At 44.8% G+C, this 26,877-nt stretch overlaps 1 protein-coding gene and 1 long non-coding RNA gene across 3 annotated transcripts in view; one reads left to right on the top strand and one right to left on the bottom strand.

Annotated features, from left to right (window-relative positions):
• Positions 1-26,877, bottom strand: part of SV2B (synaptic vesicle glycoprotein 2B) — a 61,770-nt gene that overhangs the window by 25,704 nt on the left and 9,189 nt on the right. For both annotated transcript variants that reach the window (XM_027466233.3, XM_027466235.3), the window contains exon 2: positions 3,647-4,539. In XM_027466233.3, the coding sequence (XP_027322034.1) occupies positions 3,647-4,163 (517 nt within the window). In that variant the 5' untranslated portion in view covers positions 4,164-4,539. The remainder of the gene's footprint in view (positions 1-3,646; positions 4,540-26,877) is intronic.
• On the top strand, positions 536-13,757 carry LOC110352237 (uncharacterized). The gene is made up of 3 exons (XR_002400888.4): positions 536-696; positions 9,588-9,713; positions 10,464-13,757. It is a non-coding gene; the product is annotated as an uncharacterized lncRNA (long non-coding RNA).

The raw sequence follows: 26,877 nt of genomic DNA, 5'->3' as shown, positions 1-26,877 counted from the left end.
TTTCTTTTTTTATTTTCTTTTTAAATACCCCTGCAGTCATCTTTGAGATAACAATTCACATCACAGAAACATTCTAAATGTGTGCTTTGTCCCACGAGGGATAGTAAGGGCTAAAATAGCTGTTAATTTGCATCTGATGTAGATGTGTTTATTTTCAGAACAAAATGTAAACGTTTTCTAAGAAGTGTTAAATTCATTTCACACATTTCATAAAACACTGTGGGCATCTGTTTATTTGTAATTTTTGCATAATTTGGCCATAATTTGCTTGATATTTTTCCCCTCTTCCTTTCCGAGGGAGGAAAAATAAGCAATACACAGATTATTTAATGTGAAATGTCCTTTAAGCAAAAGCTGAACTTTGCTAAATTGGTCTTTAGGGGGCAGCTACTTTAGTTCTCATTTGTCCCTTCCTATTTCTGTGTGAATTCAATTACTTACCTGATTTATTTTCTCTCTCTCTCTCTCTTTTTTTTTTTTTTTTTTCCCCTCTTGGCCCCACTTGTTATGGCTGAGACCTTTCAGGTGTTTAACCATTTGCAGCTGCCTGGAAGCGACTCTAACTCCACCTGGATAAACTGATATAAACCTGGGATAAGCAGATTGTATTTCCTTTGCAAATATGTGTTGAAATGAATGGTTACCTGGGAATGAACGTGAACTCTCTGCATGGACCTATTGCTACCTGGTGATAAGGTAAGGGACAGCAATGCCTGTGTGGGCAGTGACCCCATATCTCTAAAACCTCATGATAAAATAGGGGAAATCTGCAGCCTCTCTGCTGACCTGTCCCTCCATTCAGTGCAGATGCACTCTTGCTTTTCATCACTGCAAATTAGACAGAAAAGGAGGCAAAGATCTCTGTGATTGGCACCCATTTCTGCAACAAGTCAGCCAGTAAGTGCCACCAAACCCTGGGAATTAGCAAGGTCAATTTGTAATAGCACAACCCAAAGACCTTTGAGAGAACGGAAACCCTGAGAGAAATGAGCATCTGTTGGAGGCCCTGAGCTTCGTTAGCAGTTAGCTTCTTCTTGTCACCGGTGGATGGGTGCTGAAGCTAATCCAGGAAAGGTTTTGAGGAAGATTATGTTCTCATTTCCATCAATATCACTCCCCCAGCCTTGCCTATTAGGTGTCAATGTCTGTCTGTCCTTGGTGTGCACCCACAGCTGCTTGGAGCAGGGAGAAAGCCTGGGACACCAGGCAGTGCTGGAGCCAGCTCTGCCCCAAAACTCACTGCCCCATGCCCACCAGCAGCCCCAAATGCGCTCTGGCCTCCTCACATCCTCACTCCTTGCTGCCCTTGAGTAATCATTGCTGGTACCAGTGCAGCGCTCTGCTTTTTAAGCCACACTTAATTCCTTTTTTTAGAAAGGATCATCTGGCAAACCCCAGCTCCAAGAGGGAACCTGCAGCAGAGAAACACCCAGCTGCTGAGGAAGTGGGTTAACAAGAAAAGCACTGAATCACAGGCCTTCCTCGTGTACAGCACCTGTCAGTAACAAACGGGTGTTACCCTCAGTAGCTACTTCCCCCTCTCTTTAGTCTGTCTCAAATCAAGGTGAATGAACTTTGTTGTTGTTAGGAATATTCTTTCTTTTTCCTCATGCTTAAACAACAAATAGTATGAATGCAAGCTCTGCCTGCAGATCCCTCAATACGAACAAGCTTAGGACAGAGAAAAGTGTTCTGCAGAACCAGGTTCTCAGAAGCTGCCTTTCTAAGCAGGGAGAGGACAGCAGGAGGAGTGCTCTTCCCCTAATTGGGAATTCCAGTTTAGCTCGGTTAATGTGCAGTGAGCTGGAGCTCAAGTTGGATACGGATCCAAATGTCTCCTTGTTTGTCCAGGGCTTATCAGAACACCCTGAACTTTCAGCCTTGCAAATAGTGAGCTGGAAAAAGCAGAAGAAAAAACCTCTCTTGGGAGGTTTCTTGTTCTTTTTTACCTGTAGTTGGGCCAGAAATACTTCAAAGATAGATTTTTCTTGTGACATTTGAAGTTTTCTGACTCTGGTGCCTGCCAGGGACTGCAGAGATGGATATTTAAGGGGTCAGAGATTCAAAAGATCTCAGTTCTCATATAGTCACCAGAATAAATGACCTGCTTTTCAAAAAAGGTCTTATCACTGAAAAGGCACCCAGCCCGGTGTTCCATAGGGAGCTGCTCAATTCGGAAATTCCTTTGAAATCAAGATCCAATTGTGAGCAATGTGATTTTAGATATTTGACTGGAGCTATTTTGAGCTGGTAGTTTTAAGTGGTTTGTGAAGCAAAAAAAATATTACCATACCTTTTCAGGCACAAAACCAGGAACAAAGCTAGCTGACTATGGGAATAAGCATCCTGAATCTCAAGTTCAGAGATGAAAAAAGAAGAAACAGCAAAAAAAAAAAAAAAAAAAAAAAAGGGGGGGGGGGTATATCTAGGACCTTAATGCACCAAGGTGAGAGGTCTATATAAGGGTAATTATATAACATCTTTGTCACATAAATAAAAATAAAATGGAGTCAAGGCCTGGGGTCTAATCCCAAATCTGCATTCACCTTGCATCAGACAGGTCTTCTGGGACAAAAAAATACACTGTAGGCCATGATGGTTTCCCCGTGACCCTGGTACACTTCCACCCAGACACACCATCCCCTCTTAAAGCAGCTCTTCCAAGAGCTACTTTATTTTCCTTCCAGATGTGCTGTACTCTTGCACAGCTGGCTCTGACTACAGGACATGCTGGATGTTTTCCTGGTTCTTAGAGATCTGGGAGACTTTGCCTTCTTTGGCTTATGATGTGCAAGGGGAAAAAAAGTGTTCATCCAAGCCTTTCCACCCAGCCTCACTCACAATAAGTAAGCCTTTGTATTTTGACCGCAGGGAGGTGTTAATGGTGATGCAGAGGGGATGTTGTCAGTAGCCTGGCCCTGTAATCTCCATGCAGCACATTAATCTCATTCTGCAGACCTAAGGAGAAACCTCCGTAGGCTAATTCTGACCCAGTACATATTAGCAATCTGCTCTGGCTGAGAAGTTAGCGTGTAGAAGGAGCTGGCTGCACAGCTGATCTGCCAGCTGGGACTTCAAGCTAAAGAAAAGGGGAAGCTGGGTGTCGTGAAAAACTTTGGAGAGCCGAGCAACACCAGGAGCCACAACATGATGGCAAAGTGATCCAGATCGAGCTGACCCCTGCCTGTTATATCCATCATACTTGGATGGTACTGCCTTGTGGACTTCTCATTACCATTTAATTTCTAAAAGCATTGAAATCTGAGTCATTAGATGCTAAATTAGGAGAAGTCAACCTTAACCTTTTTTGTATTTGACCCTGAACATCCCAAGGAGTTTTTCCTTGTGGACCTGCTGACTGTGAGCTGCCTGGTTCAGATCCAGCCTGTGGTGGCCAGTACCAGGGCCATATCACATTCATCAGGTGGGCTGGGATGTGGTGTGATGCTGCAGCTGCTGTTTTACAGTAGCTGCCTTTTCAGCAGATTGCAATCCCTTCTCAAATCAGACCCACCCAGCCATGACTATACATGACATACAACATAAGAAAGGGGCCGCCAAATGTTCCCAAAGCTGATCTCACTAGAAATGGATGTCCTCAGTACTGTCTGTTGCATTAGAAGAGCAGTTTGCAAGTGGCACTTACCTAGCATGCCTTTGTTTGAACTGGATAAGCACATATCCTTCTCAGCACTGGGCAGAACAAATCCAACCACAAACAGCTCCACCCCATCTGCCATCAGTGCCAACCCTAGAACAAAGAAGAGCGTCCACTGGAAGCGTCCATGGCCACACTCCTCGATGATGTTTTCATACTGGTGGGCCAGTTGCTCCTCATCCTCCATCCTTTCTGCCATAAGGTCAGCACGGTCTCTGTAGTCATCATCCCCAGCAGGAGCTCGCTGCTTCTGCTTGGCTTTAATGTCATCTGGGTGTGGGATCCCTTGGTACTCCCCCTCATAGACCTCATCATCTTCATCGTGCCCTTCTGTAACATCGCTCTGGGCATCTTCTTCATGAGTGGGCTCGTCCCCACCACGGTAGTAGCCATCGTTGGATGTGTAACCTTCGTAGTTGCCATCCTGGTACCTATAGTCATCAGAGACTTGGTTTGTGTCCCTGCCCCCCTGATAGAGGTTTGTGTTTCTGTAGCCATCATCCATTGTGAATGCAGATTTCTCGGTGCTGCAGCTCACTGTGTGCAGATACTCAAATATATGTATTGATCTGTGCGATTGTTGCCCTGAATTACTTGAGCATATCTTCTCTCTGTTCTTTGGAAGTGATGTGATACACGGCTGCCCAGGCTCAGAGGGAGAATTTCTATATAAAGTTTCCCTTTGACAGTCTCATGCAGTTGTTGATAATGCTTCACTTTTCAGCTGTCATTTGTGACTTGCTGGCTTCTTCCTTGCTTTGGGTGGGAAGAGCTGGGGCTGCTGGCTGGTGAACAGCAAGGGAGCAGCAAACTGCACAGCCAGGGAGCTAGGAGGATTTGACAGCTTTTTCTCTATTCATCCTGGGGGTGAAGGTCACGTCCTGAAGAAACAATAGCAATGAGACAAAGGTAAGCTCGCAAGCACGCATGCATTGAGTTTAACATCCAACATTTTGAACACACATTTTTTTCCATTGCAAAAAACGGCAACAGAATGTTTGGGGAGTGGTTTTGCATCTGCAAACCCCAGAGCCTCAGGGAAAACAACAACAAAAACAGGCATTAAAAATTACCAAGCTAAGTGAGAACCTAGCATAGACTGTAAAGGAACCTAAAGGAGGTTGTAAGGTGATGTGTGGTCTCAAATTCTGCCATTCCCAGAAGTCTTGCCTCCCACAGGTGGTACTGGTTTCTGCAGAGAGCAGAATATTACCGAACTGGGCTGCCTGAAAAGTGCTCTCTGGTTGTTAAATCTGTGCTTAGCCACCTACCCAGAGCATGCTTATCCTGAGTATCTACAGTGTCTAACATCATAATGACACAAAATATGAGCTTCATTTTCCTTTTCATCCAGATCCCCAAATTAATTTTATTTGATGGTTTCTTTTCTTCCCCTGGTGTCTACCCGTCTGTGTGACAGATGTACAACTAACAGGCAGTGTCTGCCAAGATACAGTCACCCAAAGTCCCACCAAGCTCTGCTCTCCCATCTCTAACCATCGATGGAGGCTGATTTTCACAGAAAGCAAAAAAACAAAGTTAGTATGGAATCACTGCTCTCTGCAGGGAAAACCGAGGGAAGCCAAGTCACATCTAAACACATTCTCATTTTAGACACCTGATTTCCATTATTTTTCAAGCTGTTTTTAGCCAGCTGGCTCTCCAGCATTCTGGGTTTGTTGCTGCACGCAGCTGTAGACAAGATTTTGAAAGGAGTCTCACATGGGAAACTAAGCAGAGTCACGCTAGAGGAGCCAGCACAGTGTAGGCATGCACAGAAATGTGGACTTCAATTTAAGCTTTGAGCTACTTGCCTAAATAAAGTGAGCTAAGAAATGACATGGGCATATGTACATGCCTGTATATATCATAGAATCATTTCAGTTGGAAATGACCTTCAACATCTAGTTCAGCCATGAATCTGGCCTTCTAAGTCCTGCCACGTGTCCCTTAGTTCCACATATGTGGCTGTTACCCACACAGGTAACCTATAGAGCTGTGCACAAAGCAGACGTACATCACATTGCTATCCCTGCACTTAGTGATGTAACTTAGCAGATATGTATGGGTTTAAAGTAAATGCAGCTAAAATGACTCTAGAGGAGAAATTCAGTAGAAACACTCTCACAAAATGCTCAGAGGGGCATCACTCCTGCAAGTTCTTTGTATTTTTTGCAGCCCAGATGTTCAGGATAAAAGGAAGAGTCTCACCTATGCTGTTCATGGGAGTTGCTCTGAGAAACTTCTTGAAAGTTTCCTATTCATTTCTGTCTAACTGTCTCTATGTTCATGGCATATAATTACAACACGGTCTCTGCAGGCCCTTCCAGAGCATCCTCCTTTGCTCTGAACCATCTGCCTTTTGTCACTGCTTTCAATGTGTTTCCCGCTCCTTTCTTTATGCTGAATCACACAATATATTTTGTATGAAGTTAAAAAGGCAGTAGGGCATTATTCCAGGGCAGAAAAAGCAATCAATAAAGTAAAAAAATAAATAAATCCTTTAGGCTTTCTGTTCAAGTCAGAAAGATCAGGAGGCTACAGTGCATGTAGCATTAAAGAGAAACACTTGCATCCACAGTGGAAATGTTAATATGGAGGGGAATTAATACATTTGACAATCATTAGAAGCACTTAAATCGGCTTTACAGCTCTTGTTTCAATGTGGAGTGTCACCACTAATGGTTAAAAAAAAAATCCAAGGGTACTTTTGAGTCTCAGAACCTCCCAGTCTTGAAGTAACTTTCATGATTACACAGATTTGTGTCATGACTGAACGGCATGTTCTTATCAAGGCAGTGAAAATGTAGTTCCATAGAGACGTATTTTCTTTTGAAAAGTAGAGGAAATAGCCTTAAAAAAAAAAAAAAAAAAAAGTGCTAAGGATCATTAGACCTTTCTTTGGAAGTCTTAAGCATCCTACAAGAAGGACATCGAGGTGCTTGAGCGGGTCCAAAGAACGGCGACAAAGCTGGTGAGGGGCCTGGAGAGCAAGTCCTATGAGGAGCGGCTGAAGGAGCTGGGCTTGTTCAGCCTAGAGAAGAAGAGGCTCAGGGGTGACCTTATTGCTCTGTATAAGTACATTAAAGGAGGCTGTAGCGAGGTGGGGGTTGGCCTGTTCTCCCATGTGCCTGGTGACAGGATGAGGGGGAATGGGCTAAAGTTGCGCCAGGGGAGTTTTAGGTTAGATGTTAGGAAGAATTTCTTTACTGAAAGGGTTGTTAGGCACTGGAACGGGCTGCCCAGGGAGGTGGTGGAGTCACCATCCCTGGAAGTCTTCAAAAGACGTTTAGATGTAGAGCTTAGGGATATGGTTTAGTGGGGACTGTTAGTGTTAGGTTAGAGGTTGGACTCGATGATCTTGAGGTCTCTTCCAACCTAGAAATTCTGTGATTCTGTGATTTGTTGGCAGGTTATATTTCAAAGTGACCTCAAATGTCAGAGCAGGAATTGCAGTGACCTCACTGTTCTTGTCCTCTGGTTGATACAGGAGTAGGTTGAAAACTGGTCTTAGGAAGTGAAGTATTAATATTATTAATGATTAAGAACAGGATTCATCAGATTCCAGATCTCCACAGGCCTTACCTCTAGCCTTACAACTCCTTTTTCAAAAAGTGAAATATGTTCTTGAAGACCAAGCACCGGAAACCTTTTCCTTCACTATTAAAAAGCCATGGCTGGAAGCTTGGCACTCTGCCTCCTACAACTGCAGGAGCACAAATGCCCACGAACTCAGAAAAGCCCTGTTTAAGCATCTGTGCTCTTTTGCTGACACACAAAGATTGTTTTTTACTCTATGAGTTCACTCACATCATGGGCAGCATAGGAAATATTGACATGAGCTGCTGAGTCCATAGACCAGTGACTGCCACCCGTGTGAGGAAGAATGTGCAATTCAGAAAACAAGACTCAGTAAATAAGAGTCTCTGGCTTCCTACTGAGCTTGTAGGATGGATATTTTGGGGGATTCCCCCAGGAGAAGGGGCAGTGCTTAGAGGCAGGCTGTTATTTAGTACTCTTCAATATTTTTCTTAGATATTTCACGCTACTTGCTTCCTTCCATTGCCTTGCATGCAGGGGCTGATTCACTCTAGACCTGATTCTTTAACACCCTTTCACTTGAGCTAAGCTGCACTTACTCATATTAGCAGCCCCATTTAGCATTGAGATGAGAAATCATGACTTCTTGTAAAGATTGCAGGCTTGGATCGCTGTAATTATACTTTGCAGTGATGCACGAAAGCTTGAGACAAATGTACACACAACATCGAGCCTATTTCAAGCTTGGGCCCTTTTTAAATGATTGCTACAAAACCAAGGCATGCAGGCAAGGCTTAAACATGCAACACATGAAACTGCAGGGGAGAGGGGCGGAGGTAGGGAAACTTTATTCTGGGTCTCCCCAAAGTGCTTCTGTCCCCACTAACCTCAGTTGTGGTGGGGTCAGAGTCAAGCTAGGAACTGAAATCTGGGTCCTCCTCTCTGCCTTTCCCCATTCCGAAAGGGGAAGGTCTCACAGAGCTGAAGGGGGAGGCTCTGTAAATCCTAATGCAAAGGAATTACAGGTGGGGAGCAGTGCAGGAACACTGCAGGATTGCTTTCAAGGGATTTTTAGCATTCATCAGAAGAATCCCTGTAAAACTGACGGCAGAGAGGTTTAATATTCTGCCTGAAGGACAACTCCTCTGGCCAAACATCCCTGCCCCCAGAGCTGCTTTCTGTTGGCAGCAGTGGGAAGATGCCCAAGATCCTGCTGCGGCCATAAGGACACTGCAGTCACAAAGCTGGCTGTGAAGGAGTTGGAGAGGAAATCCTTTCGGAAAGGGAATAGCGCAGATCAGTGTTATTGGCTTTTGTAAAGTTCCAATCTTATCCTCTTAATGAGGATGCAATTAATGGCTCCATTTGTACACATGAAGGAGCAGGTTTTCGCGATGCTTAACAACTCGCAGCTCCCAGGGGAGCTCTTGCTTGGATTTCAGACAGCCAACATTTACACGAGTGTTACTAGACCAAGGGCTGTAGCAAGGTCTGGTCGCCACGCTGCTAGATGGGGGTGTTGCAGCGCTGTGCTGCAGACTCCCTGAGCAGTATTGGGGGACTGTCACTTAGATGCTTGGGGGATTGTGTCCCCAGCTCTAAATGGGAAGGGCACAGCATTGTCACTTGATTGCTCAAACCCTTTGCAGCAGTGTCTGCATGAATAAGTGGCAACTTATGCCCCAAAAGCCTAAATAAATTGAAGATGGGAGATGAGCTCCCTGTGTTCCCTTTTCTATAAATGAGGCTCAATGTCTTTGTCAGGTGTCCACTGACCTCTGCAGTCCAGCTCCATAGTTTTTAACTAAGAGAAATTATTTTCCCCCAGAAGAGTTCTAAAATTTTTCCTTCATTTTGGAAAGAAAAATGCTTAAATTAATCTGCAACCCCACAGTCCACACAAACAACACTTTCAGATCAGGTCCATTAAAATGTTTCACCTTACCTATGGCAGAAGCCTGCCCTTCTCATAAACACCAAATAAAGCATGAAGAATTGTTTCAAAAGGAAAAACGTTTAATTTAAGAAGTGCCAGATTGTCAGCTACTTGATCCATTTTTTATTAGAAATGTTTGTCGAAACAGGTTTTTACCTGAAAAAATCACGTTTTGGAAAACTGACACTTTTTTATCAATGAAAATTGTATCAAGCTCTTCAATTTACTTTCATTTATATAATATTCTCTAATGAATGTTGTTAAGAAGGGAATATAGAAAAATAAAATATAGGGAAAGTAATCCTATTCTTTATATGCATGTGACTGAAGGTATTTGACCTCTGTTGCAGGGCAGAAAAAGGCTTTTTTTCATCACAAGGCTCTGATTATTTGTTTTGTTTTATATATATATATTTTATTTTATCTTTGCTGACATTAACATTGCTGCTCCAGCTACACAATTCAACATCCAGAAGAGAGCTTTGCAGTATCATCATTTTCCTGGACAGATGGCAAGGCTGGGCTCTTGGCAAGGATCCTGCAGAGGGAAAAGTGGCAAGATCTGGAGAGAATACATTTGTGAGTACAGTTAGAAAAAAGGAGTGAGGGGGCTTCGGTGGCAGAGAGGTTGAAAGCAAGTGAAATCAGAAGTCAGGGAGTGGGGATAATGGTCCAAATTGTGCTCAGAGGAGGGTGGGAGATGGTCAGGGAAGGATGGAAGCTCTGACAGGTTATTGATCCACTAACAAGGAAAAAAAAAATCTATTCCTTAGTAATAACAGCAGCTCTTGCTTCATACCTAAGGATTATAAACCCATCTCAGGCCATCTCTGTCAGAGCTCAGCTGTAATCCTCACTAATTCTTGCTTGACTTTTTGCAACTCTATTTCACTGCCAAAATAATAACCAGACAGGAAGAAAAGCTTTGGAGTATACGATTATGAAATACTTTTGGACACAGTTGGCTGTGGGGAATATCACTCAGGCTAAAGACCTATTGACCACTTGAGGAGCTGACTGTATCAAAATAGGCCATGTATTGCATGTTTTCATCAGTCTCTTTCCTTGCTTTCTCTTTCCATCAAATATACTAATCCTAAGGTGGTAATGAGAAAAGAGTCCCCAAGGAGTTTTGAATAGGATGGTCTCAGATCTGAGCACTGGTCAGTACATTAAAATGATTTAATTCACTGAAGATCTGGTCTCTTTAGAAATACAGGTCAGCTTTTCACATAGGAGTTATATAGTTCATATATGATCGTTGTCAGATAAATGGGCAGTGTATATACCACTTAAAAATCCTCCTGATTCCTCCCATCTCCTCTCCAGTCCCTCAAGAATGGAAGAAATGTTTGTCCTTGCAAATAAAATCCAAAAGAAACCATGGTCACCAGGCCTTCTTGAGAGAGGACCACATCGCAATCCCAGGTCAGAGCCCTTGGATTTGGAGGAATGTCAACTCCAGCCTGAATTTTTTAGAAAATCTAGCAGAAAACAGAGCTGTTTCATTTCAAGAAATCAAGGCAGATGAGTGAGTCTTCTATTTACTTTTTTTATCAGCCACGTGGTAGCTGGGAGCAAAAGGTAGCTACTTTGCTACTAAAGACACTGTATATCTGTGTAGGCATGCTAATTAATGGTTTTCAGGTGCAAAGCTATGTGTTTACTGCTATAACAATCAACTGTTGCTGCAAATACTCACAAGAGGCTAACTGGGTCTGGACAACAGAGATTTAAAAATCAAAGCTGCTTTGTGCATGTCTGTAATGGGTACCTATCTTAAAGAGTCAGCTCTGGATAAAGAGGTTTCTTTTGTTGTGGCTTCAGAGCTGAGCTCTACATTAAGTGAAAGCTAAGAACAAAAACAATTTTCTCCTAATTTTTTATTAAGAAGTTATTTGATAGATATGTAACACAGGTTCAAAAACTCTCTGTGGAGCTTATTAAGCAAGCTATCTGTGCCACAGATCCCGCATGAGTAGCTGTGAGTTAAAAGAAGAGCAAGAGTTTTGAAAGTCATTGACTTGAAATCACCTGGTTCAAAGAACTGGCTTTCAGCAGTACAGATGGCACCTAATGATAGCTCCCCTGCAGTGCAGGTAGGACACATAGGGTAAAAGTCCTCTGTTTAGTGTAAAAATCAATGATTTTCTCTAACGTGCTGCTGGGATCTCTGGGACGGTACTCATTTATTCAGTTTGCTTATGCTGTAAATGGGAGGATGATCAGTGTTGATGCAGCCCCAGTGTATTGAGAATGAAGGGAAAAGAGAGCTCAAGCAATGTGGTGTGCTACCAGCCGATCAGATTAATTATTTAACAGAGAAAGCAGTTCAAAATTATCTGCTACAGAGTTTATTGAACTTAAGTTGTCTTACAGTTTCTGGATAATCTCTATTGATCTGTGGTGGTTTATACATATTCCTGTCCAGGTCCATACCATGTATATTTTATTTCACCGTGGCAAAATACCTAATCTATATGTCCCTAGCATCCTGTATCACTTTGCTACAGCAACATAATTTCTGTGAAGTTATGTTTGAAGATCATGCGTTCACAATAGCTTGTGAATTTGGGGGCACGGCTGGATGTGGTATGAATGTCAAGAGTCCCGTTGTTTTTCATTGAGCCATCCTGATTTACATTAAGTAAGAACCTGGCTCTGCTGCTCTAATGCTGTTACACTTTTTTGTGCTATTCCATCCCGAGTGTGCTGAGGGAGGTTTCTGGTTTCCAGCGCATCAGGCACTAAAATCCAACTGCCTGATGTGGTGGTGACTTTCACAGTGGGCTGAACTTGTAATCTGCCATGTTACATTATGAACCGAGGGACAGAAAGTCCCCGTGATTGTTAAGGGAGATTATATTTTAAAGCCTGATATTCTTTTGGTACAGATGCTTTAAAGGTCATATCTAAGACAGTATGTGCTGCAGCAAGCTGGCACAGTGAGTATGTAGCAGACGAAAGAAAGAACAAGCATCAGTCAAGCAGAATAAACAGCTTTTCTGAAGCTAAGGACACAGACTAGTAAATTGGGTGTCCGTGAGATACAGAGGAACGTCTAACAGTAGGAGTTGGAAAGCAATGGCTTAGAAACACTGAGCTATATAAGGAGGGCCAGACTACACATTAGGATTCCACAGAAAGGCCCTAAAAGGTCAATTTGACAAGCTGAATATGGATAATGAGTTGAGACAGATGGTATAAGAGTATGGTAGCTAATAAATAATGAACAGACTTGCTTCAAGGAGCAAAAGGAGGGAGAAATCGCAGCTGAGAGCTTAGTCAGAAGGGAGGAGGTGAAGGGGAAAAGAACAAAACCGTGGATGATGGGAGAGGATCACAGCAGGAGGACTAGTGGGAGAAGTGTCTGATTTTGAGTGCCAGAACTCGTGGAGATGGTAATTTACGCAGAGACATCTTAGAAATGCATATGCGTGAACTGGAATTTGGCCATCTTGTTGAGATTAACTTCTTTTTGCTGGAGAAACACTCATGGCCTATAAGCCTCTCCTAGATGCCTATTCCCCCTCCTCTCCTATTATTGCAGTACCTAAGCATCTTACAGTGCTTGCACATCCTCTGTGAGGCAAGGGAAAGTTCTCAGGCTTGTTTAGCATATCACAACCTGAGGCAAAGAGAGACTAAAGCTTCACTTACGCACCAAAGTGCTCTGCACTGTCCCTGAGTCCCAAGGACCCTATAGACCAGCAAGCTGAGGCTTCCTTCAGCTTTCACACCCAGCCATCTTTGACACGACCAAGATAAAGGTGAGCATTGCTGCCCCACAAATCTCTTCCTAATGTGAAGCTGAAGCACAAACCCTGACCTGGATACCAAGCAGCACTCCCAGATATCCCAAAGCAGATGTAAATCAGGGAGCTTTCTTAGGGTCACCCAGGGAAGCCACACCAGTGTCAAACATTGAACCCACGTTTCCATTATGTCCTTGTCTTTTTCAGTATTTTAGAGCTAGAGTCTCTGGGGCTTTATTGCTTATTAATGAACCAACCCCTCCTTCAGCATTGTACCTGGCAGTATAAACCAACAGGTAATTTAGTGCTGATTCAGAAATAACTGTGCCCTGGTGACCTCCAATGAGTTTGAGCATTTCCATGTGTACATGCCCTTGGACAGCTTCGAACTTTCCTGGGCTTGGAGGCCCTGACAAGCTCTAAGAAATGACTGTAAGCAATAACCTTGGAAATAAACTGCCTGTGATTCAGCAAATTCTGACCGTGTCAGACAGCAAGCATGCCTGATTAACTACAAACTGCTTAGCTCATTGGCAAAGATGTGCCTCTAGCTACAAAGGGGACTTTTATTTCATCACACTTACAATCTGTGTTATTAAATAACGAGCTACTTAATTAACTAATTCATTAATACAGGGCTGTGATGAATAGATTTGCTCCAGTGGCAGAGTCATGAAAGCAAATGTAACCCTGAGTGATTTCTAAATGCTGCTTTCTTTCAGAAGGGATTTAATTCAAGCAAGTATCTTTATGAAATCCCTCATTTTTTTACTGTCTCTAGCTAATGGAGTGGCATCAACGTCCACTGTGTCTGTGTCCCTCTGGCACTCTCTGCTCTTGTCCTTCCCACCTTTCTGCCTTGCCAAAATCTGACCCTCCCCCTTGGGCTCCTCTCAGATGATGTCTTCAGGGCAGCTGTGCCACAAAACCCCTTTGCCCAGAGTTACCACAGTGCTACAGCCTTGCATCTCAGCATTGTCCAGAGCAGTCCATGAGGATGCTCAGAGGGCTGGGGCACCTCTCCTACGAAGACAGGCTGAGGGAGTTGGGGTTGTTCAGCCTGGAGAAGGAATGGCATAGGGGAGACCTCACAGCGGTCTGCCAGTGCCTAATGGGGGCTACAGAAAAGTTGGGGAGGGGACTCTTGTTAGGGAGTGTAGTGATAGGACAAGGGGCAATGGCTTTAAACTAAAAGAGGGTAGATTTAGATAAGACATAAAGAAGAAATTCTTTAGTATGAGGGTGGTGAGGCACTGGCAGAGGCTGCCCAGAGAAGCTGTGGCTGCCCCATCCCTCGACGTGTTCAAGGCTGGGCTGGACGGGGTCTGGGCTGGACGGGGTCTGGGCAACGTGCTGGTGAGAGGTGTCCCTGCCCATGGCCAGGTGGGGTTGGAACTGGAAGGGCTTTAGGGTCCTTTTAAAGTCCTTTTCAACCCAAAACACCCCATGATAATCTATTCAAATATGAAGTGACTGCATTGTTTCAGTTAATGTAAAAAATCAGCAGCTATTGCCTGTGCTCACCTTCCTGTTGCTGTGGGTCTGACAAACCTTCCCACAAACAAGAGACAGAAGGACATAGCCAATGCATTTCACACCAAGCCCTTGCAGGGCTGTTCTCTTGTTTTCCAAGACAGTGTCAAAAAAGGACTCTAGCACAGAGATTTCCACTGGCTGAGCACTTTCCCTGCAGGGAACTGTTCCTGCTATTGGGAACAGCTCTTTCCCTGCCCAGGGTGCTCAGGCATCAGTCTCTGGAGGCAGTTGCTTGCCAGCTCCAGTGAAGTGTACCAAGGCACTGGCTGTGCCAGAACACAGACTCGTTCCAAGAAATCCCCCGTGCTGCAGCCTGTCACAGTCACAGCCAACCTTATGCTCTCATCGTGCTCTGTAATAGGTTTGTTACTTATGCTTCCTCTCAGAGCTACATGAAAACAGTCTCAGGAAGTGCAGTTACTGCAAAGCTAAGATTTAGATCAAATAAGGGGGGTGATTCTCAAATTAAATTCAGCATCTTTCTTTTTTTTTTCTTTCTTTCTTTTTTTTTTTTCTTTTTGTCTTCCATGAGCCCTCCAATACAATTGTTTTGTGGCCACCACAGCTTTTCAAATTGCAAATGCACTGTTCATTATACACCTTGCCTGTGGAGAAACGCAAGTGCACGCAGCAGCAGATTTAAAAAGATGTTCACTCTGAGACTCCTTTCAAGGTTATTTAACAGTGAAAGTACTGGAGCAATTGTTTTTGCTCCATCTGTTTTCATAGCATTTTGATTGCTTTGACCATTTTTTTAGATATGAAATACTACTGAGGAGACCTGAAATCTGTAGCATCCAGGATCATTCAACAGATACCATTAAGTGTTTATCGTATTCACAACGCACACCCACAGAGTGGTGTTTTCTTCTGTAAGAAGGCAGCTTGCAAAGCCTATCTTGGCTGGGAAACTGTACTGCGAATATTTCAGATGTCCAGGTCTTTGAACAAACCTGCTTTGGAAACAGGCATCTTGCAGGGAAAAGCAAGCAAACAAGTAAACAAAAATATATAAATAAAAAGAAAGATTTTTTTTTTTTATTTTATTGCCTAGCTGTGCAAACAAAAATTGTCATAGGGCCTGGAATATGTTGGTACTCATTTAACAGTAACACAAAACCTTGCATACAGCAACCCTACATTTATACTCATGTTTTACACCCATGTGGAGGCTTTCAACTCACAAGAGCCCCCAGCAGTTTCTGTGCACTACTACGGCAGAGAAGAAGGGCAGATAATTTGAACTCATGTAGTAGGCTCCCTAACAGTGTGGAAAGGATTGGCAGTATTTTTTCCCAGGCATTCCATAATCCTTTCTTGTCCTTGCAGGAGTTTTTAGGATAGCTCTTTGCAAGAGCAACTCGTTTATGCAGAGCTTTAAGCTCGGGCAGTATCCTGACAGCCCAAAGTCATGTAGTTCTCAGCTGTAACATGGGTCTCCTGCTGTCTTCTGAAACTATGTTCATGCCTCTGCTGAATTGGCAAGGAAGAGGAGAAAAAGGGGAAAACACTGACACAGAGCCAATATTGCAGCACCCAAAGAAGGAGAGAAAGCAACAGCAGGATATGCTATATATATATATATATATATATATATATAAAAGAGGTAGGACAAGGCAGGGTGAAGGAGGAGGAGAAGAAGGCGTAACAGTAGCTGGAACACCCAGTCTTGGAAAGTAATATTACCTTGAGACAGTAAAAGGGCAAAAAGTATTCAGTTAGGCACGTGTGCAGTGGTGAGAAGGCTGCACATTTGCCGCCCAAACAGCCTAATAAATTCCTGTGTTCAGGTTGGACGTTAATGATGAAAAAGCTTCATCTCCAAAAATTAATAGCTTCAATACATCATCGGGCTATAGCACCATAGTTCATGAGTACGCAAGAGAGAAAATCCTCAAAATCACCTGTTGAGGCAGAAAGATTTAGCTATTATTTATTACTTAGTGTGACTCATGCTTGTGGGTAGGAATGTGGCAGTACATATGGGAGTTAAAGTCAATTTGCCATCAATGCAATTTATGCCAGGAGAGTTGAATTCAGGCTACTTCTGCTTATGTTTTACCCACGATTTTTCTGTAAAATATGGTAAGGAAAAGGTTTGAAAAAATATATGTCTGGGCAGCCATTTGTCAGGACTCACAAAGGTTTGGTTAGAGGAAGGATGGCTTAATGTCTTGGGAATCCCTCACTGGGATCCTCGGGGCCATGTTGACTGCTTGTTGCTCTGCCGTTTTGATGGTCTTGACATTTAGGACAGATGGCCATGCTCTGTGTGCTGCAAATCCAGGCACAACAGGTCCAAAGAGCATGGAAAGCTACTCCTGAAAGGTATGCTAGGGACTTCTTGCCAGGGTTTGGGTACGACTATTGCCAGCCCTTCCCACAGCAGTGTACTGCCACATGGCTTCTGACGAGTATATGAGCAAGATCAAAGAGTGTGGGCTTTCCTTTAGCTCCTGCTTTCCTCAGTGCTCAGAGGGGAACTCTTAAATTTGGCATAGTGTGCAGCCCGAAGTGTGTTATTCACACCTACTCCTACTGCTGATACTACTCGTCCCCACCTAGCTTTAGAGATCACGTCCTGCACCACCATGTAGAGCTCTATTTTTGCTCCACACTTCCACCCCAAGCTAGCTGGTGATGCTTTTCTGCAAGACTCCTCATCGAGACTGGCAAAGTCAGCTGGTGGCAGATGGTACTGGTGGCCAAGTGGCTGCTGAAGGCCCCACCTGGCTGGAAGGGAAGGCAGGATGAGGCAGCAAACTTGGTAAGGGGTCTCCATGCAGTACTTGCCTTTCTAATCCCCTGTGTAGGTGCCGTTTCCAAGCTTCCTCTGGGACATAAGTATTTCTTTCAGCATGGAGGAAGAGGGAAAAAATCAGGCTCTTTGCCCTAAGACAGTAAAAGGAATGGAATTACCTGCTGATTCAGAATAGGAGACAATGGGACATTCAGGATATTCATAAGGCAAGAAATTGAAATCTCACACAAGGAAATCCCTATCTACATGTTAGCATAAAAGCAAAGGCCTTGACTACATTGAAAGCAAGGACAGGATGTGTCTGAGGGAAGGGAGAACATGAATTTCATTGGCCTGGACAATCTCTTTTTCTACCAGGAGAAAAAAGTGTTTCAAGATATAAGCCAGCCTTCAAGAGGAAAACTTCACGGTTGTGTTGGCTGTTCTGCTGCTGTCTACTGAGGAGGTTTTAGATATATTTGCTGCTGCTCATTGTCAGAGAGGGGATCCCAGGCTAGAAAGCTCCCTGGGTGATCATTCCTGGGCAGCAGTAATAGGAAGGCTATGAAATGGCTTCCCTTGACCAGCTAAATTGGGGCTATTCACACAGAAATGACACCAGGAGATAGTGCTATCACAGCAAATGGCTTCTGCTCCTTCGAGGGAAGAGAGAAATACAGTCTGTCACACTCTTGAGTAAATCTAAGATAAAATAAATTCAAGACTTTTGCTAGAAGCAGGAATCCTGGATGATATAAAGGAGAAAGCAGGCAAGCAATGGAGTGTGAGAGCAGGTGTCCTCCAGATGATGAGCCTGGGGGGATTCACTGGCAAATTTCAAGGGGATAACAAATACTTCAAGGCAGATGGTGCTTCTTCAGGGGAAAAAGGAGTAGAATATCCCAGGTGAAGGAAGTGGCAAGAAGAAGATGATAATCAAAAGTTATTTATCAAAGTGTAACATCAGGCTGACTTGAAGGGAAGCCAGGGAATGGCCTGCAGACAGTGGGTGGATACAAAGCTTTTCATCTCACCCAGACAGGTTGGGGAAAAAGATTTCGCTCTGATGACACTTCAGTGACCAACGTAAGATATGGTGGTGGCTGCAAAACTTCCCTGATTACTCAGGAGGAAGCAGCAATGGCAATGAAACCCAAACACCAAGCCTGCAGCAGGTCCCCTGGCCACATGCTGAGCAGAAGGGGCAAGAGCTGACCCATCCCCTCCTGGTGGCAAGAGATCCTTGGAAGGTAGTGAGGGTAGGAAGAGGAACATGGACCCATGATTAACATATCAGATTGGGACTTTTTACATATAAAGTCCTGTCTGTGTAACAGAATTTCTGTAAGATGTTGGGTGACTCCTGTCTCTGCCTCTGTTTCCCGTTCTGAGGAGGGGATCGATTGCTTTCTACCTCCCAAGTGTGCTGTGAGCTGCTTGAGAACAGAGGCAGGTTATATATCTCACCTGGACAAGGGCCATCAAAAGGTTGTTGCCTGGGGAAAGTGGAATGCCTGTGCTGTGGTGGAGGTTGGGTTTCAGGGCTGTGAAGTCGCTGCTTTGCCTGAGCACTAAATTCACGCGTTACCTCTCTCCTGCAAGGTGCAGATATGAAAAAAAACAGGTAATGGGCATGGAACAAGGGCAGCACCGAGTCTCTGCAATTCCTGCACACGTGAGAACCACAAATGGATCTCGTGATGGGCACAAGGCAGTGAGTAAAAGACACTGAAGTGTCTGTTGTGTTTTAAGCTGCTGGAAGATGGCCAATACCGCCTGTATTTGACAGTAAATGGGTTTGTTGTGATTGGGTTAAGATGGGTTTTTAAACTGGTCTGTGGAGCTTTTATTTCCAAACATAACATGTTTACCAGTTCCCCATGGAGAAGCTGAGAGTTGGAGATATCTTGGATGGTGGGGACTTCCAAAGCTACTAATAGTACTGATAAATAGGACTGATGGTCACTATTCAGCCTTGCCAGGGCTGGTCCTGCCCAGACCCCACGCTCTGCAGTGCTGGGGCCCAGCTTTTCTCCTGGGACACTCATAGGCCTCATGCCCCAGCTCTGCCTCATCACGACATGCTGGATGTTCACAGCTCACCACTTTTCACTGCTGTGCAAGTCTGTTTACCACCCCATAGGACCCAGGTGCAATATTTTTTTTCCTAGGGCTAGTGAGGAAAACACAAGCCAGCCACACTACACCTGCAGAATACCCCAAAACAAATCCATCATCCTCCAGGTGAGGCAGTTGGCCCATCATGGTGTTTTGGTTTTTAATAAATCCAAATTTCTTGTAAAAGTTAGTGGCTAAAACCAGTGTTCATCCTCTGCAAAGCGCAGGTGACAGCTTTACATGCTTCTGAAGTGCCACCTGCCCAGCTGTCCCCATCGAGGACATCCAGGAAACCCAGGCTCTGCAGGAGGTCTCTGCTCACCACCTGCTGCACGGTGCCTGAATTTGGGGTACTGGCATTTGGTCGAGAAGATTGTAGACGTTTCCTGTCTGCAAGTGATATACTTTGAAATTCGACTGTGAAATGAGCAGGATCTTCTCTGGGAAATAACCACCTGCCTTCTTACAATGGAGTCTCTTGTTGGAAGCTGAAGGAACATTTCTTTCTCAGAAAGACTGCTGCTGTGTCTGAGTGCTATAAAGTCTGAGGGAAATCCACCATGGTCGGACATAGGGCATCAGTCCAAGGGTGTCACTCAAGCAGTGGACTGCAAAACATAGCAGGGCTTTGTGAACCCAAAGTCATCCCTCGTGCTTGCTGTTTGTAATCCCCAGGGAGCCTCAGTGCCGTTCCTCCTGACCGAGGCCCACTTCTGCCCAGCTCATCCTAGGTGCCCACCTCACCCTGAGGTGACACAGCCCACAGGACAGGCAGGGAATTTTTGCCTGGCTTCCCTTTCTGCCCCCCATCCCACGTGCGTGGCAGGAGGGAAGCGATGCCCTGCAGCGAGGGCTTTCCCTGCAGCCTGACATCACGCAGAGAGCTCCCTTGGCTCACGGACCGCGCTGATTTCTTCTGGTAGAGTAATCCTGGTTGCCAAGTGAAGGCAGAACTGCTGATCCTTCTGCACAGCACCCTCAGCACCTGCCCCTGGCCACGGATAGAGCTTTTCAGAGTTGTTCTGACACTGCCCTGACAAATCGCCAGCTGCGCTGCTGCAGATGGTCGAGGCACCGCTAACTTTTTCTGCTGGAAGGTGCCAAAGCTTCCCTGCCCTTCCTGGCTCCTTCCTAGCTCAGGCATCCTGTCTGATTTTTCTTAACACATTTGATGTAATTTTCAGGAACTTAGCAGCCACGTTGGCTCGTGCTGCCGGTCTGTTTGTCCCTGAGCTCTGCGCTGCTGATGAGCAGTATCTGATATAGTTCAAAGGATGTGAAAAAGCAGCCGTGCTTTGCTTGCTCTGTAAGCCTGTGTGAAGGGAGGAATGGAGAATCCAAACCAACCCCCTGAGCTGATCGACTCTACGAAGGGTAAGATCAGAGGATATTTAATTAGGTTCCTAATTACAGTGCTTATTAGCAGTCGTAAAATCACCAGGGTTTGGATTGCACTGCAATGGGAACGGTGGATCTCAGAGATATGCATCGCATAGATAAACATGATTATTCCTCTGGCATGATCCCAACTGGAAGAATAGCACGCTGCACCATAAACGACTGAAGATTTACCTCTGATGTGTCATTTGTTCTTTCCACAATAAAAGCAATATTAAAAAAAAAAAAATTACATAGGCACAGTTGGGTTCAAATACCAGTCAAGGCCCACAGTATTTTAACCATAAAGTAAATTCAAAATAATAAAAAAGGGGAGCACCACAGGAAAGCCCCCCCACTACTTAAAGAAATACAACATTATCTCTATTTTCTGAACCCCCGCTAAAAATACAGCTCTGCTGACAAGAACAGACATTTGTTTCTTCCACATGATTCTAACTAAGAGAACCCCGCAAACCTGGAGTCCACTGGAGGCTACTGGAATAACCCTGAGTATTAAAAATTGAGTCTGAAGTGTACTCTCCTCCTTGCTTGCCTCTTTGTTTCATTCAGGAAGATAAAGGTGGGAGAAGGGGTCAGAAAATTGCCCAATTTTCTATGAAAAAAGGCCAAAAAAAATGTTTCTTCATAACAGTCAGTATTTTTCTTCAAAATTTGTCAGGTTTTCCCCAGAGATACAGAATTTTGCAGTGACTTCAGTCTTTTTCAGTGAAAAATGGGCAAAAGGGAACATCTGCTTCTCAAGCATTCCCAATTTGTTCAGAATAGATCTCTTTTTTTTTCTTTTGAGAATAAAATGTTTGGATGAAAATTCTTTGAGCAGAAAGAGGGAGCATGTCCTCCAAAGATGGAGAGCTTCTTGTTTGCACAAACAGATTGGCCTCGCTGGGGTGTAAATGGACTGTCCGTAGTGTCCAGCTGGACCCAGCTGCACTGACAGCAGTGGAAGAGAAAACAAAGGAAAAAGTGCTACTTAATCCAACATGAATGCAAGAACAAGGAGATTGTGAACTGGCCAGGAAGTCATTTCAGCTGGGAACTAAAAGGGAAGTTTAAAAGCAGTCAATGAGTCAAAAAAACAAACAAACAAACAAACAAACAAAAAAACACATCTATTTCTCAAACAGAGCTGGCAAGGTTTACTTGGGGAGCAAACCAGAGGACTGAGCATTCCTGCTCATCTATCCCCAGGTGCACCAAATCAGAAATTAACTTGGCCAAGTTCTGGGGCATTTGCAGCAAATGTGTAAGTCCGAAATTCAGCCTGAGGCTGAAGTTTAGACAAAGCCTGATGGCAGTATTCCTGGGCTGAAGGACATGGGGTACAAGGAGCGGGCAAGTCAGTTGAGGATCAGTTGGTGGCTACTGCATGTGCTTGACTGCTGGCAGGCTCTGAAAGAGCATCCAAATGCCACCCAGCATTAAAGGGGATAAAGGCCAGGCTGCTGGGGAGGTAAATCCAGGGAGCTTCATCTGTCTGTGCATTTTGCTTGAGTCATCGTTGCTTTTGTGGCGGAGGAGCCCTTCACTGCAGGCAGAGCAGAGCCTCAGGGAGTGTGGAGACTCATGAAATATAGATAGGAGCCAGGCAGGCTCCTAGAACTGGATAAATACATGCACGATAATTGGCTCCATCTTCAAGCAAGAAATGTTTTGCATAAGGACGCAGAAAGGGCTTGTTGAGTAAACTTTGATATGCACATTTGACTCAGCAACTGCTGGGGAGAAAGAAAAGAAACGAAACGAAACGAAAAGAGAAACATTCCTCCAGTAACTGAGCTGTAACTGAACAAGCAACTCCATTTTGCCCCCTTTCTCCTTTTTTCCTTTCACCCACTCAGCAGACTGTTATCTCCAACATCCTTTAGAAAGAGCACCTGATGAGCGTCAACATGATGCAGATGCAATACCCTGATCCAAACTACATACAGCCTTTGTAATACCTCCAAAGAAAATGTGTCTCTACGTGGAACAGGCAGGAAACAAATTGTTGCTGATCCTGACATGGAGACAAGGCAGTGGCTAAAAGGGTGCTGTCATTGTGGACATTTGTTAATGGCTTTTTTCCAGCTCAGGGCCATGCAAACTCACTGGGATGCCCTGAGTTGGTGCAAGCTCCCTGTGAGTTCACTAAAGGCTTTGTGGATCCTTTCTGTCCTTTGCACGTGAGCTGGATCCTGAGAGATCTCTGCCTTTATGTGCTTTAACCATGCATGGCTGGTCAGAGCAAGCCTCTACTTCTGCAATGACATTATTTATTTCTAAGCACCTCTCAGGAGCCTCTCAGGCTTGCACTGATCCTCCTTGCTTGGAGCAAGTAGGTTCCTCCCTTGGTGGGGAGATGAAACCTGAATGATGATCTCTCTGCAAGCACAAGGCAGTCCAGACATGGGCAAATGGGACCAGACCGATGCAAAATAAAGCCATTTTGGGAGTCTGCATTGAAATCTTACATAGGTTGAATCTTTCAATGCAATCCCCTAGAATCTCACAGGGGAAGCAGCTGTGGCATCTCCTCCTCAAATGTTTGCTTTGAAACAGATCTTGGATGTTCTCTGATGTTCACTAATGGTGGTGGCAAAATCACCCCAACCCCTCCCAGCTCCAAGCTGTATTCATGTTCACATTAGTAATGCCTTTTGTCAGCATCCTAGATTGGGCTGCTAATTAACTCAGCAGCCAGAGGTAATCAGGGAAGCAGCTCCACTCTCGTCTGCGCCCCCACGGGCAGGCACCCACCAGCTGGCAGAGCAAGAAGCTGCCCTTGACCTGCTGGAGCTGAAGAGCTCCTTTTGGAGAGAGCCATAGGTCGTGCTTGGTTCCCAAGCCTCCATCCCATGCCTTCACAGAGCATCAAAATGGGAAAATCCTCCCATCCCAAGCAAGGGAGATGCACAGGAGATTGAGGCCCCTGTGAAACATCTTTAAGGAGCTGACCTGTCAGCCTGGAGAGCTTCTCTGCAACTTTTTGGGGTTGACGGATCCTGTGTTATTTCCCCGTTGAGTGGGAAAACCTGTCTAGGATGGATGTAACAGACTGTGTTTTCTTCCCTACGTGTCACATGCTTTTGAGGATCTCCATGGTCTCACATACTGTAAGTCTGCCAAAATCGTAGCATTATTTCATGGCAGGTATAAGAAAAACAAACAAACAAACAAGAAACCCAAACAAGAAAATAAGTCCCACAACAGTTAATTAAATCCCTTCCTCAGAAATGGAAAAATTATTATCAGGTCCTGTATTTGAGAGTATGTTGTTTGGAGATGGAAATTCTGGATGGTTTTTAATCAAATGCCTTATCTACATCTAGTAGGGAAAAAATCTGATTCAGGTATTTGATTTATAAAGGTAATAGGAAATATTTTGTTTTGGAAGTCTTCCAGCTGGAATGAGTGTCAAGATAATTTTTTTATTACAATTAGGAAAAAATGATTGAAACTGAACAGCTACACTAGACACTCTGAAAGAACAAAAAAGATGCCAAAATTTTATCAGATCATTTCCACTATGAACAAACATCCCATTCTAATAACACCACCAGTCTGTTTTTTAATTTAGTTTCAGATATGTTATGGATCAGAACCTCGGGGCTGTGGGTGAACCCAGATTTGATCAGCTGCGAATTCATCCATCAGCCCTGCTGTGATTATGTTCTTCTAATCAAGTACAATCACCAGTGATCACGTAACACCATTAAAACCCGCTTAGGAACTGATCAATGGCCAGCACAAGCTGAACTGGTTAACGTAATTTTTGAAATCAAGTTTCAGCATTACTTTCAATTAGCTCTGAAGAATAATGGCGATGCATAGCGAGCAGCAAATTCTGCTGTGGACATGCCACCTTAGTCTGAACAGGAAAAATAAATATGATCTCTTTTTCCTCACCACTGAAAAAAAATAATAAATAGCTGCTAAGTTCCTCGTTGGGTTTAGCAAACCTTAAAGTAAGCACTGTCCAGTGTCACTTAGGATGCAAGAAAGCAAAGCTTTGCTCATCTGCTTGCTCACAGGCATTTCTGTTGAACTCCTTATCAGAAGGATGCTACAACCAAATCTATCAGTACTTAGCTGAATTGTGGCAGATTTGACTGAGTTTGTAGGTGCAAACAGCAAGAAACCAATTTTTGACACCGATTATATATGTAAGAAGGTATGAACAGCTATGTTGGGCACTCAGACAACAAAGGTAACTTTCTTTTCCAGGTCAGATGGCTTCTCTGATTGCTCAAAGTGACTTAAACTCCTGGTGAAGCCCTGCAGCTGTCCCTGCTGGGATGTTCCCTGCAGCACAGACCCTACTGAGAGACTGAAATCAGCACATCCTCAGTGGAGCTGGAAGCAGCAAAGGAACAGCTCTGTAGAAATTCAATGGAAGCACGAATAGATGTCACTTTTGGGGCCTCTCTGGGTGGCTCCATGGGCTTATCTGAAAGCTCAGGGGGGGTCTGGAAAATGTCTGCCACTCATTGATGGGAGAAATTGATGGGAAATCTCTGCCACAAAGGAAGCCTGCCCCTTTCGTGCTCTGAAAGGGAGGCACCAAGCCACAGGACTCAGGATGTTCCCAGCCATGTGCAGCATGGAAGATGCCCATAGCACCCCCTGCGTATGCTTCTGGAAGATGGGAGTGCAACAGCAGGCCTGGCTGAGGAGCAGGAAAATGGTCTTTTTTTTCCTCCTTCCACCTGAAAGCAGCTCTTCTCTGTCTCTGAGATTTGCCTATGGCACAAGGCAGTAACGAACCTTCTTCCCCCTAATCCTACAACCCACCACAAGCCTTTTCTCCCTCCCTCTTCTCTGCCTGTTCCTCCATCCATCACCTCCTCTCCAAGGGAAGCCTGGAGGTGATCCTGGCTGCAGCCTGGAGCAAGGCAATTGTGTGATCACCCATGTTGGGTGCTCGTGCCCGTTGCCCTTTGAGCACCCACAACAGCCTCTGATGCCACCGGGTCCCTCTGATAACTCAACCTGCCCCCTGGCTGCTCTACCCTCCTCCCACAGCTTGCTTTGGAGTAGAAAAAGGAGTAACCTAAACCCATGTCCTAACAGCACCTTTCCGCTCAAACCCACAAAGCTATTTTTGCTCTGTGTACGGCCCCCCCTCTTTAAGCAAAGAGAAACTGTGCCAGCGCAAACCTGTCCTCACTTAACTTCGCTGCCATCCAGACAGAAGCTTTCAAGCAACAACAAGCAGACCCTTTCAATATTTAATCAGCTGCACGGCCTGAAACAGGGGGTACCAGCCCCAGCTGCCTGCGTGGAGCAGCCCAGGGGTGAGCCTGTCGTCCTCCAAGAGCCTCTCTCCTCTTTTGCGAGCTTGTTGTGGTGGGAAGTCAAATAGGAGCCCCGGCCACTGCTTCAGCTTTCAAACAGCATGGCTTTGAGGCACCTTATTTCTCATTCCTCTGTTTCTCAGCTGCCTTCCAGGTGTAAATCTTGCTGTCTTTCCTGCTGATGGCTGGGAAACTGCTGTGCTCAGCGCCCTGTAGCCGTAAGTCAGCAGGGCTTGAGCTCTCGCCCACTTCTCTCTGTGTAAATCTTGGCTGCGGGCAGGACTTTGCAGAAGTTGCATGCATTAGGCTTTTCCTAATCCACGAACATTTCCTACCAGAGGGCCAGAGTCCTGCACCCTCCCTGAGTTGCTGTGCGCCTCGCATCCCCGAGGCAGCCCCTCGAGGCTCTGGTTTCTCCCTTCCCATCCCACTGGAGATGTGGGGCTGGGGATGTCCGTGCTGCACAGCACCACAGGCACTGCAGCACAAGCAGCATCTCTGATGGTTTGCAGTGTCTGAGCTCCTAAGTGTAAAAGATACCCTGCTAGCATAATAAAAGAGACACTAATAGCCAACCCTAGCTATCCTCATCTAAAAGAAGAAAAAAATATGCCCAAAGCGCATTCAATTAATGATAATAAATGCAAGATTAATTGCAAATTCTCCACTTTGATTCACCGTTCTGCAGCTCTGGGAACACACCTTTGCTTTCCCAAGGTGGCACAACCTCAGAGCGCAGCCACAGTCACCAGAAGGTTAATGAATGGCTGTGGTGACAGCACACACATTGCCCCCGCTGGAAATGGGCTGTGTGTTCTTTCCGTGCTGGTCACAGCCAGAGGGAGGTTCAGCCTCCACCAAACCCAGCAACTTTGGGCCCGTATCACAAGTGGAAAAGCTCCTCAGCTGCTCCTGAATGC

Source organism: Anas platyrhynchos, chromosome 11, assembly GCF_047663525.1.
Source record: "Anas platyrhynchos isolate ZD024472 breed Pekin duck chromosome 11, IASCAAS_PekinDuck_T2T, whole genome shotgun sequence".
In the NCBI taxonomy this organism is placed as follows: domain Eukaryota; kingdom Metazoa; phylum Chordata; class Aves; order Anseriformes; family Anatidae; genus Anas; species Anas platyrhynchos.
Note: the sequence above shows the minus strand (reverse complement) of the source record. Positions and strands in the feature narration are given on the sequence as shown.